Source organism: Palaemon carinicauda, chromosome 31 (genome assembly GCF_036898095.1).
Source record: "Palaemon carinicauda isolate YSFRI2023 chromosome 31, ASM3689809v2, whole genome shotgun sequence".
NCBI lineage: Eukaryota > Metazoa > Arthropoda > Malacostraca > Decapoda > Palaemonidae > Palaemon > Palaemon carinicauda.
This window is the reverse complement of record NC_090755.1, coordinates 74,306,491-74,320,671: the sequence shown is the minus strand read 5'-3', so window position 1 is coordinate 74,320,671 and position 14,181 is coordinate 74,306,491. Positions and strand designations below refer to the sequence as shown.

The 14,181-nt window shown below is 43.9% G+C and overlaps 1 protein-coding gene across 1 annotated transcript in view; it reads left to right on the top strand.

Moving 5' to 3' along the window:
* The window catches only part of LOC137624542 (palmitoyltransferase ZDHHC23-B-like), a 75,775-nt gene that overhangs the window by 14,851 nt on the left and 46,743 nt on the right, over window positions 1-14,181 (top strand). Inside the window, exon 3 of the mRNA XM_068355429.1 lies at window positions 9,898-10,542. Within this exon, the coding sequence (XP_068211530.1) occupies window positions 9,898-10,542 (645 nt within the window). The remainder of the gene's footprint in view (window positions 1-9,897; window positions 10,543-14,181) is intronic.

Below are 14,181 nucleotides of genomic sequence, written 5' to 3'. Positions count from 1 at the left end.
GCAAGAGTCAGAACATGCGTTTTGGCAAGTTCTGACTATAGTGCGGGCTCTCAATGGGTTTTCCGACCCAGAGATCCCTCCTCGAGAGGGCAAGGACACGGTCTTGGACCTTGTCTTTGGTTCTCAGAAACCCTCCAAGACCAGTGCAATACTGCCCTGGTCTCAGGGGGTTAAGAGTACCTGGGACAAGATCTCACAACAGCTCTCTGAGATGTCCTCCTCCGCTCGTCCCACCTCCTCGTGTACTGCAGAGGAGGTACTTCGAGATCCTGGAGGAGCCTTCTTTAGCTCTTCCTCTTCACCACTCGCTGGAAGAGCTAACCAGGGGAGTCCCTCTTGAGAGACTCTCCAACCGGCAGGTCTCATTCTCGGCAGCTGAGATCCTCAACCAGGAGAAAGTTGTGAAGTGTGCTAGTAGCTGAGAGATTCCATCAGAAGGTCCCTAGCGCTGAGATCAATAGGCTCAGACATTTCTCCCTAGAAGGATCCATCTTGTTCGAGCGTAAAGATGTGGAACATGCCGTTGAGAGGTGGAGGAAGTCTCACTAAGACTCGCTCCTTCATAGGGCTTTAACATCCAAGCCGTATAAGCCTCCAGCACCATAGCAGTCCTGTCCAGTCAAGTCCACTACGACGACAACAGCAGGGAAGACCTTGGTGTCTAAGCCCTTTCCTGTCAAAGAAAGGAAAGGCAAAAAGTCCTCCAGGGGAGGCAAGAATCCTAGAGGGAGCAGCCGAGGCCGCAAACACTAGGATAGGCAATCCCCCTGCATTTCCACCAGTGGGGGGATGCCTACAAAGTTGCTCAAACAGGTGGAAGCAACTCGGGGCTGATTCCTGGACAATCTCTGTGATCAGTCTAGGATATCGCGTCTCGTTCATAACATCTCTACCTCCCCTGACGACGAATCCAGTGTCATTGAACTCCCTTGCCATGGGATCGACAAGGGGGCAAGCCCTTCGGGCAGAAGTCCAGACTCTGTTGAAGAAAGGCGCTCTCCTAGAGGTCCTCAACGGATCCCCAGGCTTCTTCAGTCATCGACCTCTCAGCTCTGAACAAGTTTGTCAAACAAACTCCGTTCAGCATGGAGACGGCAGTCACGGTCAGACTTGCAGTAAGTCCGCAAGACTTCATGTGCACACTGGAACTAATGGACGCATACTTCCAGATCCCAGTCCATCCGTCTTCAAGGAAGTACTTAAGATTCAGCCTAGGCAACAGAAAGTACCAGTTCAAGGTGCTGTGCTTCGGTCTCTCCACAGCACCACAAGTCTTCACCAGAGTGTTCATCCTAGTATCATCTTGGGCACACAGGATTGGCATCCGTCTCCTCCGTTATCTGGACGACTGGTTAATCCTAGCAGACTCGGTATCAACCCTTCTTCAACACCGAGACAAACTTCTGAGACTTTGCCAAGATCTGGGGATCATGGTAAATCTCGAGAAGTCTTCACTGCTTCCCACTCAAAGACTGGTATACCTAGGCATGATTATAGACACCACTCTCCACAAAGCCTTCCCATCAGACGACAGGATAGCAAGGCTGAGGAAGGTCGCAAGACCTTTTCTCAGACGAGAAGAACTTCCAGCCCAATCGTGGTTACGTCTCCTCGGTCACCTTTCATCGCTGGCTCGTCTAGTTCCCAATGGTCGCCTCAGGATGAGATCCCTCCAGTGGCGACTCAAGTCCCGGTGGAATCAAGCGTACAACTCCCCTGACATCCAGATCCCCATGGGACCTGCGAAACTGACGGATCTCCAGTGGTGGGTGGCTGACGAGAACCTACGAAAGGGAGTGGATCTTCTTGTCCTCCCCCCGGATTTGATGCTGTTTTCGGACACTTCAAAAAAAGGGTGAGGGGCCCACGTGCTGCACCACACGACCTCTGGCCTCTGGTGAGAGTCAGAAAAGTACCTCCACATAAATCTCTTAGCGATGAAGGCTGTCTTTCTAGCCCTTCAACAGTTCCAACAGTACCTGGCAAGTCACTCTGTGGTGGTGATGAGCGACAACACCACAATAGTGGCCTACATCAACAAACAAGGAGGTACTTTTTCGCAGCAACTATCTCGTCTATCAGTAGAGATACTGAGATGGGCCAAAATCCACTCGATACCACCATCGGCACGCCTCATTCCGGACAAAAGGAATGTGCTCGCCGACAATCTGTGCAGAGCATCTCAGATAGTGAGTACCAAGTGGTCTTTTGATCATCTAGTAGCCAACAAAGTCCTAACTTTGTGGGGTTCTCCGACTGTGGACCTCTTCGCAACGGCCCTGAACTTCAGGCTCCCGCTGTACTGTTCCCCAGTCCCAGACCCCAAGCCTCTCTGGCAAGATGCTTTCCAACAACGGTGGGACAACATCAACGTTTACGCCTTTCCCCTGTTCTGTCTGAGGAGGAGGGTACTCAACAAGACCAGAACATCAGTCAATCTTTCAATGACCCTTATAGCTCTGCTATGGCATCACACATACTGGTTCCCGGACCTTCTGCAACTCCTAACGGAGCCACCATGAGAACTCCCTCCATGACACAATCTACTCAAACAACCACATGCCAACATCTTCCACAAAGCCGTAGCTTTACTACGGCTTCATGCCTGGAGACTATCCAGCATCTCATCTCTGAGAGAGGATTTTCGCAACTTTCTGGACACCTGCGAAAGTCTTCAGCAGCAGTCTACCAGGCAAAGTGGAAAGTCTTTTGTGGTTGGTGTCGTGGAAGGGGTGTCTCTCCACTCGATGCTACTATTCCAAAAATAGCAGAGTTCCTCGTGTATTTGTGTGAAGAAATGCGCCTTTCAGTCTCAGCAGTAAAAGGCTATCACTCAGCCTTGAGTCTCGCCTTCAGGCTGAAAGGAATGGACATTTCTTCATCGCTAGAACTTTCTCTACTCATACGTAGTTAGGAACTTACCTGCCCTCAGTTGGAAGTGAGACCTCCCCCATAGAACGTGGTTTGAGTTCTCAGGTCTCTTAAGAGACCTCCCTATGAACCATTATGCCAGGCATCAGATCGCCACCTTACCTGGAAGACGGTGTTCTTGCTAGCTTTGGCCTCGGCCAAGCGAGTCAGCGAACTTCATGGTCTCTCGTATGACATTGCCCATTCAAGGGGATGGGGAGAGGTAACGTTCAGCTTCGTCCCTGAGTTTATTGCTAAGACTCAGAATCCAGGAGTAGCGGATCCTCGATTCAACTCCCTCTGGATTTCTAGTCTCCGTACTGTAACAGATGACCCAGACCATCTCTTACTATGCCCAGTAAGGAGCTTGAGGCTATACGTCTAAAGAACAACCGCAGCCCGTCCTCGTGTGCTAGCACTATTCGTCAGCACCGGAAGGACAAAGAGGAGGGTCACCAAGAACACCATCTCTGTATGGATTCGCAGGGTCATTGACCTGGCACAAAATCCAGACCCTCCTCTGTCACGCCACCCCAGAGTGTTACATTAGTTACCCCTAGGCGCGTTTTCTGTAATGTTTGTTTTCAAGTGCGCCTCACGCACGTTTTCTGTAATGTTTGTTATCAAGTGCGCCTCATGCACGTTTTCTGTAATGTTTGTTATCAAGTGCGCCACATGCACGTTTTCTGTAATGTTTGTTATCAAGTGCGCCTCACGCACGTTTTCTGTAATGTTTTGTTTTGGTAAGCGTCACTGTGCAACTGTGTGTCTGGCAGAAGTTAGCCCGGTGGCTTTGTATCCTTTCTCAAAATAAATTGTATTTTACAGTGACTTTAAGTGTCTGTATGATACCCAATGGATACCACGGATTAACATGGTAGCAGAGCGTGTGATGAACTAATTCAAGCGAATGATCAGGTAATAGTAATGAAAAATCTTGCCCTTAATTGGCGTCATCTCCCATCAGCACTGGTTTGTTTACATGCGATATCCTGTTTGGACTTATAATTCTGTGTGAACGACCCAAGATTTAATCAACATGTCTTCGAAGTTACGTGATCCGCCTAAATATTCAAGTGATAAAAGTTATGATATAAGGAGTCAGGAACTTGCAGCATGGGAAATAATAAGCAATGTAGCGAAAAAGGACAGAGCCATTGCAGTGGCGCTCTCGTTGCCCGATGAAAGTGAGATTCGGTACAAAATCTTTAATGAAATAAAAATTGATGAATTAAATACGCAAGATGGCATGAACAAATTGTATGAGTATTTGGATAAGTGGTGTAAAAAGGATGGACTATCAGGTGCTTATGAAAGCTGGAGAAAATTTATTAAGTATGAGAAAAATAAAGAGGATTCTATGGAAAAATATATATATGAATTTGATAAAAGAGCAAAAGTATTGAATAAATTCAAGATTGAAATCCCAAAGTGTATATTAGCACTCATTTTACTAGACAATGCAGCATTGGATACACAAAAAAAACAGATAGTGTTAACGGCAGTGTCATTTGAAAAACCGGAAGAAATGTACGATAATATGAAAGTGGCTCTAATAAAATTTTTTGGGAGCCAAGAATGTTTTTCCATGGTAAATAAAGATGAGACCTCGGTTTCCAAATCTGATGCTGCAGTGGCGATAAAGGTGGAAAATGCGGAAACTGCGTTAGTAGCCGAGGAAGCTTATCTCTCGGGTCATGGAAGGTATAGATGGAATGACAATAGACGTAATCGCTACATTAGAGGTCGTAGTCGAGGTAGAAGTAATTGGAGGAACAGTGAACATCAAGATTTTGTTAGAAAGTGCTATGTATGTGGCTCAACTTTACATCTAGCAGCATCATGCCCTCATAATGTATATGTTAATCAAAATGAAGGGAAGAAAGAGGATAAAAATGAGGGAAATAAAGTTCACTGTATGGAAATTTTTACAAGTAATACTTCTGGGAATATATTAATTGAATCATTTAACTATGGAGTGTTAGATTCAGCGTGCAGCTCAACAATATGCTGAATAGACTGATACCGCACATATCTGGATTCATCGGACCATAAAGAATTACAAGAAGTAGAGGAAGAAAAAAGTAATACGAAATTCAAGTTTGGTGATGGAGAGATTTATAAATCATTAAAAAGGGTCATTTTGCCTGTTACAATTGTTGGCATCAAGACGAGAATTGGAGTTGAGGTAGTAGAATGCGCAATTCCTCTGTTGATAAGCAAAACTACATTAAGTAGCTGTAATGCTGTAAGAACATCGGCTTCTCGACAAATAAAGCTGTATGTTCTCTTCAACTTGGTTTTTTGGCCAAGAACGAACTTCCGTCTCGTCCTTGGCCTAAATCTTTTGAAATACCTAGTCTTTCGGAGATCGTAGGTAATGAAGTTGAAAGAGTGCTGTGCCCCGTTAGAGCTCTTAAGTTTTACTTATCTAGAACTAAACCAATACGAGGTTGTTCTGAGGCTTTATGGTGCTCCGTTAAGAAGCCCTCATTGCCCATGTCTAAGAATGCGTTATCTTACTTTGTTAGACTTTTAATCCGGGAGGCACATTCTCATTTAAGTGAGAGGGATCGTAGTTTGCTTAAGGTCAAAGCTCACGAAGTGAGAGCGATAGCGACATCGGTGGCATTTAAGCAAAATAGATCCCTTCGAAGTATTATGGACGCGACCTTTTGGAGGAGCAAGTCGGTGTTCGCTTCATTTTACTTGAAAGACGTCCAGACTCTTTATGAGGACTGCTACACACTGGGTCCATTCGTTGCAGCGAGTGCAGTAGTGGGTGAGGGTTCTACCACTACATTGCCTTAATCCCAATATCCTTTTAATCTTCTCTTGAAATTTTTTTAATCTTGTCTTGGGTTGTACGGAAGACTAGGAAGTCTTTCGCAATCTTTTTGGTTTGGCGGGTGGTCAAATGTTGTTTCTTGAGAGCGCCCAGATTAAGGGTTTTGATGAGGTCCTGTTATAGGGGTGTTCGCCCTGGATATAACAGCTCCTGGGAGTCTTTCAGCATCCTGAGAGGATGGCTGGGCTTCGTGAGGAAAGCGGACTAATGAGGCAGAGTAATCATCAGAGTCAGCTTCCTTACCAGGTACCTATACTTAAGTTCGTTTTAATGAAATATTTGTCAAAAACTCTTGAGCATATACGCCTTTATTGTGATAATACTGGTCTTTACCCACCACCATGGGTGTGAATCAGCTATTTATATATTCACCGGCTAAGTTTAATATTTAAAAATGATATTTTCATTATAAAATAAATTTTTGAATATACTTACCCGGTGAATATATAATATTAAAGGCCCTCCCTTCCTCCCCGATAGAGACCCTGCGGACTGAGAAGAACTGGAGTGGTTGAGAAGTATATGCGGTATCTGACCGATAGTCGCCGCTGGTGGGCACACCCGCAACCTTCATGGCGATCGCTCGCGAGTTTTTTGGAATTTGTCGGGCCGTCGGAGACGTCAGCTATTTATATATTCACCGGGTAAGTATATTCAAAAATTTATTTTATAATGAAAATATCATATTAAGAGGTGTTTCAAAATCAATGAGAGCCCAAACCTCACCCTTCGTCAATTTTGGAAGGAGCATTTCGATATTGTGATATGTCTTAAAATCATCAATCAAACTTTCACGAAGGCCAAGCTTAAGACAAACCTGTTGCTCAATCTGAGGTTGCCGAGATCGTTACACTTTGGACGAAAATGGGTTTGGAAGAGGATGAGGCCGACATCAACAAGCTTATCGAGGAGCACCAAGAGAAACTTATTGTACTACAGATGACCTGGAGGAGTTGGAGGCCATGCAACTGAACAAAGTTCTGAAACAGTTCCCTATCAGTGAGGGGGAGGAGGATGACCCACTTACAACGGCAGAAATTAAGTACAGTAGGGTCTAGCCTGGCTACTATAAAATGGTGGTTCTTGTAGAAAAGAGACACCCAGAAAAAATGATCACAGGTCGTTCGCTTGAATATGTAAATGACGTTTGCCTGAGTCATTTCAGGAAAATTTTAAGAAGCAGGCAGAAACAAGCTTCTTTGGACAATTTCTTTTAAAAAGAGGCTTTCGGTACAAGCAGACCAAGTGCAAGATAAAAAATGAAAGAAAAATGGTAGTGATGAAGAAAATACGTAATTAAATTTAGAAAATACAAAATGTAAAGTTAAAAACAGAACACAAAATTAGAAAAAGGCAAAAAAAAAAAAAAAAGAAATTTGATTTCAAGTTTATTGTAAAGTTGTGTTAATATTTCCTGCCATTTGTTAATGTGTTTCCCAGAATTAAGTGTTATTATTTTCTGTCATTTATTAATCTGTTTTGTAAAGTTAAGTGTTTACGTTTTCTGACACTTGTTAACATTTTCTATTGTTTGTCATCCAACTCTACCGCCCCGCCACTTCACTCTCGAACATTGCCGCACTCCAAAGGTAAGGTTCCACATATTTGTTACTGTATTTTTACTGTTTAACTGTATTTTTACTATATGCTCTAATTATACATTTCTTTTACAGGTAACTAATGGTCAAGTTATTATTGAATGATCCAATTAATATTAGTCATTTGTTGAGTACTGCGTAGTGGAGTGTATCCTTTTTTATATTCATTTAATGTGTTGTTTTTGTAGGATCTGGAACAAATTAGGCTATTTACATGTAAAAGGCGATTCACAAGGCAAAAAAATTATTATGTTACGAAAGCCACTATGGAACCAATTAATTTTGTGTTGTGAGGCATTACTGTACTCAGACTGAAGGGCTTTTCCATGCTCCAAAGAGCTTTGAACACTTGTCCTTCTGAATAGGATGTCACAAAGTCCTTCGACCTCATGAGGGGCCCCATACAAGCGTGTCCTTTGGCTGACAGATCGCAAACTAATATTGAAGACTTGTGTTCTTGCTTGCCTCAACATCAGTGAAGAGAGTAAGAGTGTAACATGGCATTTTGTATGCTGTTGGTCATACCGTGGGATGGAAGAACACAGAACCTGGCGATTCAGAATCATAGGTTCAACACCTTTCCCGTCTCCTCCCTGGAGGAAGCAACTAACAATCGAGACAATTTATGGCTTCAACCTGGGAGGGCAGTTAAAACGCTAACTCAGGACTCAGCACTTCAAACTACCAGAGACTTTTCCTAAGCTCTGGGAATGTTGAGACACCAATCTCAGCATGGTTTTGGGAAAGCCATCAAAGGCTCCTTCTCACTGAATGATGTGTTAGTAGATAGACACTAGAGGAGGAGGGCACGTGAAATCAGGGGAATCGGGTCAACCTTATCCTTCACAAAGAATCTGTTCGTGGTGCAGGTCATGAAGTTTGGAATTGCAAGACAGTCTTCACTGCCAATTACCCATAGGAAAATTTCCACCGGTCCTGGAATACCTTTCCTCGGTACAGGTGGTAGCCACTCAGCAGGTGGTGTAACGAACCCAGGTCTATCACGGGGCAAGTACCATCTTGTCTTAGATAACGTTTGTGATATAAGTCAAGAGTGAAAGATAAGAATGACTGGTAGTTTTTCTTTTCCTCTTCCCTTCTCTTAGGATGCATCAGTTGTACCGTTATGTTGCTGGACCGGATGTTAGATATGGGTAAGCTATGCACCATTGGGACTTTTCTTTACAATTTTAAATTTTAATGAAATATTTACCTCATCCTTTAAGCAAGGTGGATGATGGACCTGTTGTATACATACACATTTATCTTTTAGTGCCTATACAGTGGACAGCATATCCTGTACGATATAGATTCTTCATTGACCTGCCATATATGGTAATGGCCTGCTCTGACTCCTGTTGTATCCCAATGCACAGAATGTTAAGGGGTTGACAGGAGTCATGACTTTCGCTCCTCCTTAGGACTAAATTTCATTGTCATTTCCTGTGTCAGTTTACCAAGCCAGTTTTGGTCATAGGTACTTCATCCCTCCCTCGGATGTCCCCTATAAAAGGTTGTTAGTTTGTATTATGTGTAGGAACAAATCACATTTTAAGCAATTTGTATTTATTCTGAAATGAATAGAAACCATCATTCATTACATAGGAGAAGATACAGCACAAGCTGAAATTCTTCAAGAAGTCTTACTTGGTCAAGTCACAGTACTTAGTTCTCACATACGTATAGTTATTGACTAGGCTGTCAGCTCTCACACATGCATTAGAATTAGTGAGGTGTCAGGGTGCCTCTATTACGCTTGTGCAAAGCACAGAGTTGCACCTCGTGTAAATATTCCCAGCCAGTTGGGTCAGGACTTCCACCCACCTAAAGGGGAGTTGCCATGGTAAAGAGCGAATGGGTTTGTATAAGGTTTTGGAACAAGTGACAAATTTAGAATTAATTTGTATTTTTTCAAACTATACAAACCCTGACCTTTTTACTTACCCTTGGCCCACCAGCATCTATCTCCCTTCAAGTCCGGCCTGCAATAAAAAGGGATGTCATATAACCGGTGTGTGTGTGAGCAAGTTGGCTGGTCTACCCCCCCGCTACCACCCTGCTAATTAGTGGTGGATGGTTATACCTTGCAAAAAGTTTTAAGTTAGTTTATGCTTAGTCAAAGAAATATATCCATAGTAAAGAGCTCAAGGTTTTTTTAGTTAGGAAAATACAAATTACTCTCAAATTTGTCATATTTAAGGAATTATCTTTTTAATTACATGGTGTTGGGGTTATAGTGTAAGATAGGTAATTAGCATACAATTTGGAATCACATTTTTCAAAATTTATTTTGAGATGGTTTGTCACCAGTAATCTAGTAAATAGCTCAGTAACTCATGTTCATCATTATAATAATAATAGAGCTGTTCTTGACTTATATCAGTATACCTGAAGGAAATGTCTCCATTTGAAGATAATACAATAGAAGAAAACAAAATTACTCAGATTTTCTCCTTCAGGTCAAGTAAGATAAGATGCAGATCATGAATAATTTTTAAAATGAAAACTGCTAACACCTTTATATCTCATTCCATTTTTCAGGTTGATAAAACTAAATCCTGTTGACGAGAGAACAACCAAAAAATTATGGAGCACAGTATCTGATCGTTTCAGAATTCCTTGGCCAGGAGGAGCAAGACGGGTTCCTTTTGATATATTTGGCGCAGTTTTACTGGTACCCTGCATCATGCTACTTGCCTGCATATCTTGGGCAATGGCATTCATCTCATACATAATAATTTTTCCGGCTGTGATTTTTTCGATTCATAGACTTTTCAGAAAAAAAGCATCTCTACAAAGTGCCTCATTGTATGGAAGTAGTGAAGGGAAACATGTAAAAAAGCATGCAAGAACCAAGTTCTTTTTGGTGTGGTTACTTGTCTCTGTATTTTTACTTCTTGTCATATATTCCACTCAAGTTATCCCTTACCTGAAAATTAGTCCATACGAAAACCTTGTATTGGTTATTTTCATGTGGATTTCATGCACCTCCATGTATCTAGTACACGCTACATCATGTGCAGGATTTGAACCAAGGAGCACAGCTGATGAACAGCTTTATGGAGAAATAATTGAATCTGGTGCCTGGAGGATTTGTGGAGAATGTGAAAAGCAGGTTCCAAGACAGGCTTCACATTGCCGCACCTGTGATGCTTGTTACCTGATGAGAGATCACCACTGTTTATGGTAAGGTTTGGCTTAAAAATTATTTTTTTCAATATTAATCTTACCCGATGATCATGTAGCTGTCAACTCTGTTGCCCAACAGAAATCTACGGTCGGGATACGCCAGCGATCGCTATACAGGTGGGGGTGTACACAACAGCGCCATCTGTGAGTAGGTACTCAAGTACTTCTTGTCAACAAGAACTCAATTTTTCCTCTGTCGTGCCACCGGCAAGATCTACTAATACGCCGTCCCTAACTGGATTTGTTTTCACAACTTTTTGGTGAAGTACACTATTCCAGTTTTGAGCTTTCGCTATGCAGGGGTTTTATCTTCATTTCAAAACTTGAACTCGTTTTGGATAGATTTTATCCTGGTGACGAAGAGAGTATGGACTCTCTTTCACTTTTAAATGGCCGACCCTTCCCTTAGACGGAAGTGTTGGTGTTGAAGAGAGTATAGACTCTCTTTCACTTTTAATGACCGACCCTTCCCTTAGACGGAAGTGTGTTTAGGTTTTTGGTAATTTTGCTTAACAAAGTTATAGATTTATTTTATATCTCTCCGCCATTTATAGGCCTCTTCGATTAACTTTCCATTTATTATAAACTTATAAAAATTAATTTTTATGTTTGTTTATATGCGACCTTTCCTAATAGTAGGCGGTCCTTACTTGGAACCGAAGTTAATTAACATTGAGCCCGTCATATCGTATTTCCTGTTAAGAATTTATGCTATTTTAATTTTAATGTTTTTGAAAGAATTTCTTTGATAGTCTCGTACTGTTTTCAAAGATGAACTAACGTTTAGTTTAGTCTCCGCAGTTGTTGACGTTCAGAACGTTCAACATGCGCTCTATCGTTACGATAGAGAGAGAGTATTTCACGGTTTCACGTTGCAGTAAGAGTAAACCGATTCTAGCGTTTCGTTCATTCTTTCTTAGCTTAAATGGTTTTTATTCTAATAAAGGAACTTTTTATTTGGGAAACCTTTCAGTTTTTTTCCTTTAACAAATAATATGTTTTAACGATATATAATTGGGCTCTTCTCTCAGGTTCTAAGTCAAGAGAGAGAGAGAGAGAGAGATAGAGACGGAGGGAGAGAGAGGAGGATGAACGTTTCGTTCAAGCGGGTAACGTTGTTCTCGTTTTTTACTCTTCTCCCTAGTCGCTATAGGGGAAGAAGGTAAAACGTTTCTAGAGTTTTATTCTTGTTCCCAGGCTTTATGCGGTGAGAGATTTTAAACGTAGTTTATTTGATCTAGTGTTTAGTCTCTTTTCCAGCCACTGAATTCTTTATCTTTCATTATGTTTTTCTGTTACATTGTAAAACTGTTTTCGCAATTACTACCTTTTAATGAAGGATAGGATTGCGTGTTTCAGGTACAAATCACTTAAAGTTTCGAGTTCAGTGAAATAAGTGCAAACAGAAAATCAAAAGTGATAAAGTGATATGCGCAAAGTGTTACAGTGTTGCGTTCGAGGGTTCGTTTGTTCGTGCCAGTTGTTCACCTTGTCCGATACCTCTTACAAGCTCCCAAGCCCAGGGGAGAAGTAATGTCGAAGGACTTATGGGTTCCACAGGCTTGATATACGAACAGACGTTTCCCTCCGTGGTTTCGGGTGTATCTACACACGTTGCCGACGTGATCACCCCACCCACACGAAGACGAGAGAGCCCATTTATTCCTCGTCTGCGGAAGAGGTTTCTCGCAGAAACCATGGACCAAATCTTGCAGCTTTTAAGTGCAAGTCGGTCCCTTCCGCGCAAGTCCAACGGCCTAGGTGTAGCCACTGGGTCAGTTCGGACTCGCTCCAGTCATCCGACGACTGCACACCTCCCAAGAGAGGCAAGGTGGTACCGCAACAGGCAGTAACTCCGTCTGTTGCCGCACCAGCTGTTTTAGACCCTCAGTCACAACGGACAGTAGCTCCGTTTGTTGTTGTCTTTCATAGACCCTAGTGGTCCATGCTGCAGACTATGCAGTCTCAGCTTGCGGCATTCATGCAGGAGTATCATGCTGAGAAGGTTAACACTGCACCTGTTAACCTACAACCCGCCGAGGTTGTGCGCTCAGCAGATACTGCGGCTGCCTGCTCCCACACTCCACCTGTGAGAGCTCCACCACCGATGCGCAGTCCACCCTGCCAGACGCATGTTCTTGCTGCTCCATCCGTTGACATGCGTGAGCTTCCGCATCAGCAGTGGGAAGGTGCTGTAGAGCTGCCGGGTTCCAGCACTATGCGGCTTTCTCCGCAACCCATGCAGCATGCTCCGCATACCATACAGCATGCTCCGCAACCCACCGCAGCCCCTCCCAAGCTCCAGCACTCTGCTTTTGTTGTTGCCAGCTCCCACACTCCGACTGCGGAGAAGGTTGACGATGCACCCGTGGGCCTACACCTCCCACGGTTGTGCGCCCGTCATGGCTTCCTGCTCTCACACTCTTGTTGTGAGAGCTCCTCCACCCATGCACAGTCAACCCTGCCAGATGTATGATGACTCCCACACACAGAGCACTCCGTTGCCGTGCGTGAGCTACCACAAGCTGCCGTGTTTTGACACGGTGTGTCAGCCTCCGCAACACACTGTGGTTACCGCCACTCGCCCGCAGCAAACTAGTCAGTCAGGAGTTGAGGCTTCCCCACACAACTTTGGTTGTTGCCATCTCACAGACTGTCAAACAGTTACATGACGTTGCCTTCTGGTCTGCTACTTATACACCAGTGCTGTATGTCCTCACGCTCCTGTTGTGGTTGACAGTTCAGTTTTTGACAGTTCACAGACTGTCAAGCAGTTTCATAACGTTGCCTTCTGGTCTGCTGCTTTTGCACCAGTGAAACCCTCTCTGAGAGAACCTAGCTTTTATCGGATATGGTTACTGTAGATGAGAAAGTGCTGTTCTCCCTCCTTCTGATATTCCCTTGAGGACTCTGTCATTTGGAGAGGAGCCTTAAGCTGCTTAGCCTCCTATGGACTTTAATTTAAGCATAACATGCTTCCAGGGAGGGTAAATGGTTCCGCTTCAGTCGCTAACCCCGTCTGTTGCCACACCTGCTCCCATAGACCTTGGGCTTTGTTGCAAGACATGCAGTCCAAGCTTAGTCCTTGATAGAGGATTTTTTACGGAGAAGAACCTTCTTGCCAACGACCTTCCTACCGGTTGGTTGTACGCCCTGTTGACGCTGAGGTATCCTACTCACGTCCGCCAGTTGAGATTGTTCCTCCACCGGTGCGACCCAGTGTGGGTTGCCAGTCGCACGTTGACGTTAAGCTACTCTCGGAGGTGGTTGTGGACGTTCAGTGTTTCACTGGGAAGACGTTCAACAACCAGCAGGGTGACTTGTGACGCAGTGCGGCAACCTCAGCAACCCGATAAGGGGTTGTCTGTACTACCCAGACAGTCTAGACAGTTTCGGGTTGTCGCTGTACTTCCTCGCATCCCCATGGTTGACAGTTCACAGACTGTGCAGCAGTACCATGATCTTGTGTCCGGCTCCGTCACGCATCCACCAGTGCGACCGGATTCAGCGAGTCAGACGTTGCCCACTCCGTTGCCGTTTCCTCATCAGTTTCGGATGAGGAACCCTCTGATGAGGACATGGCTGAACAAGAAGATCAATCCCCAGCCCTGCTATCCATCCAGAAGATGCTGAAGA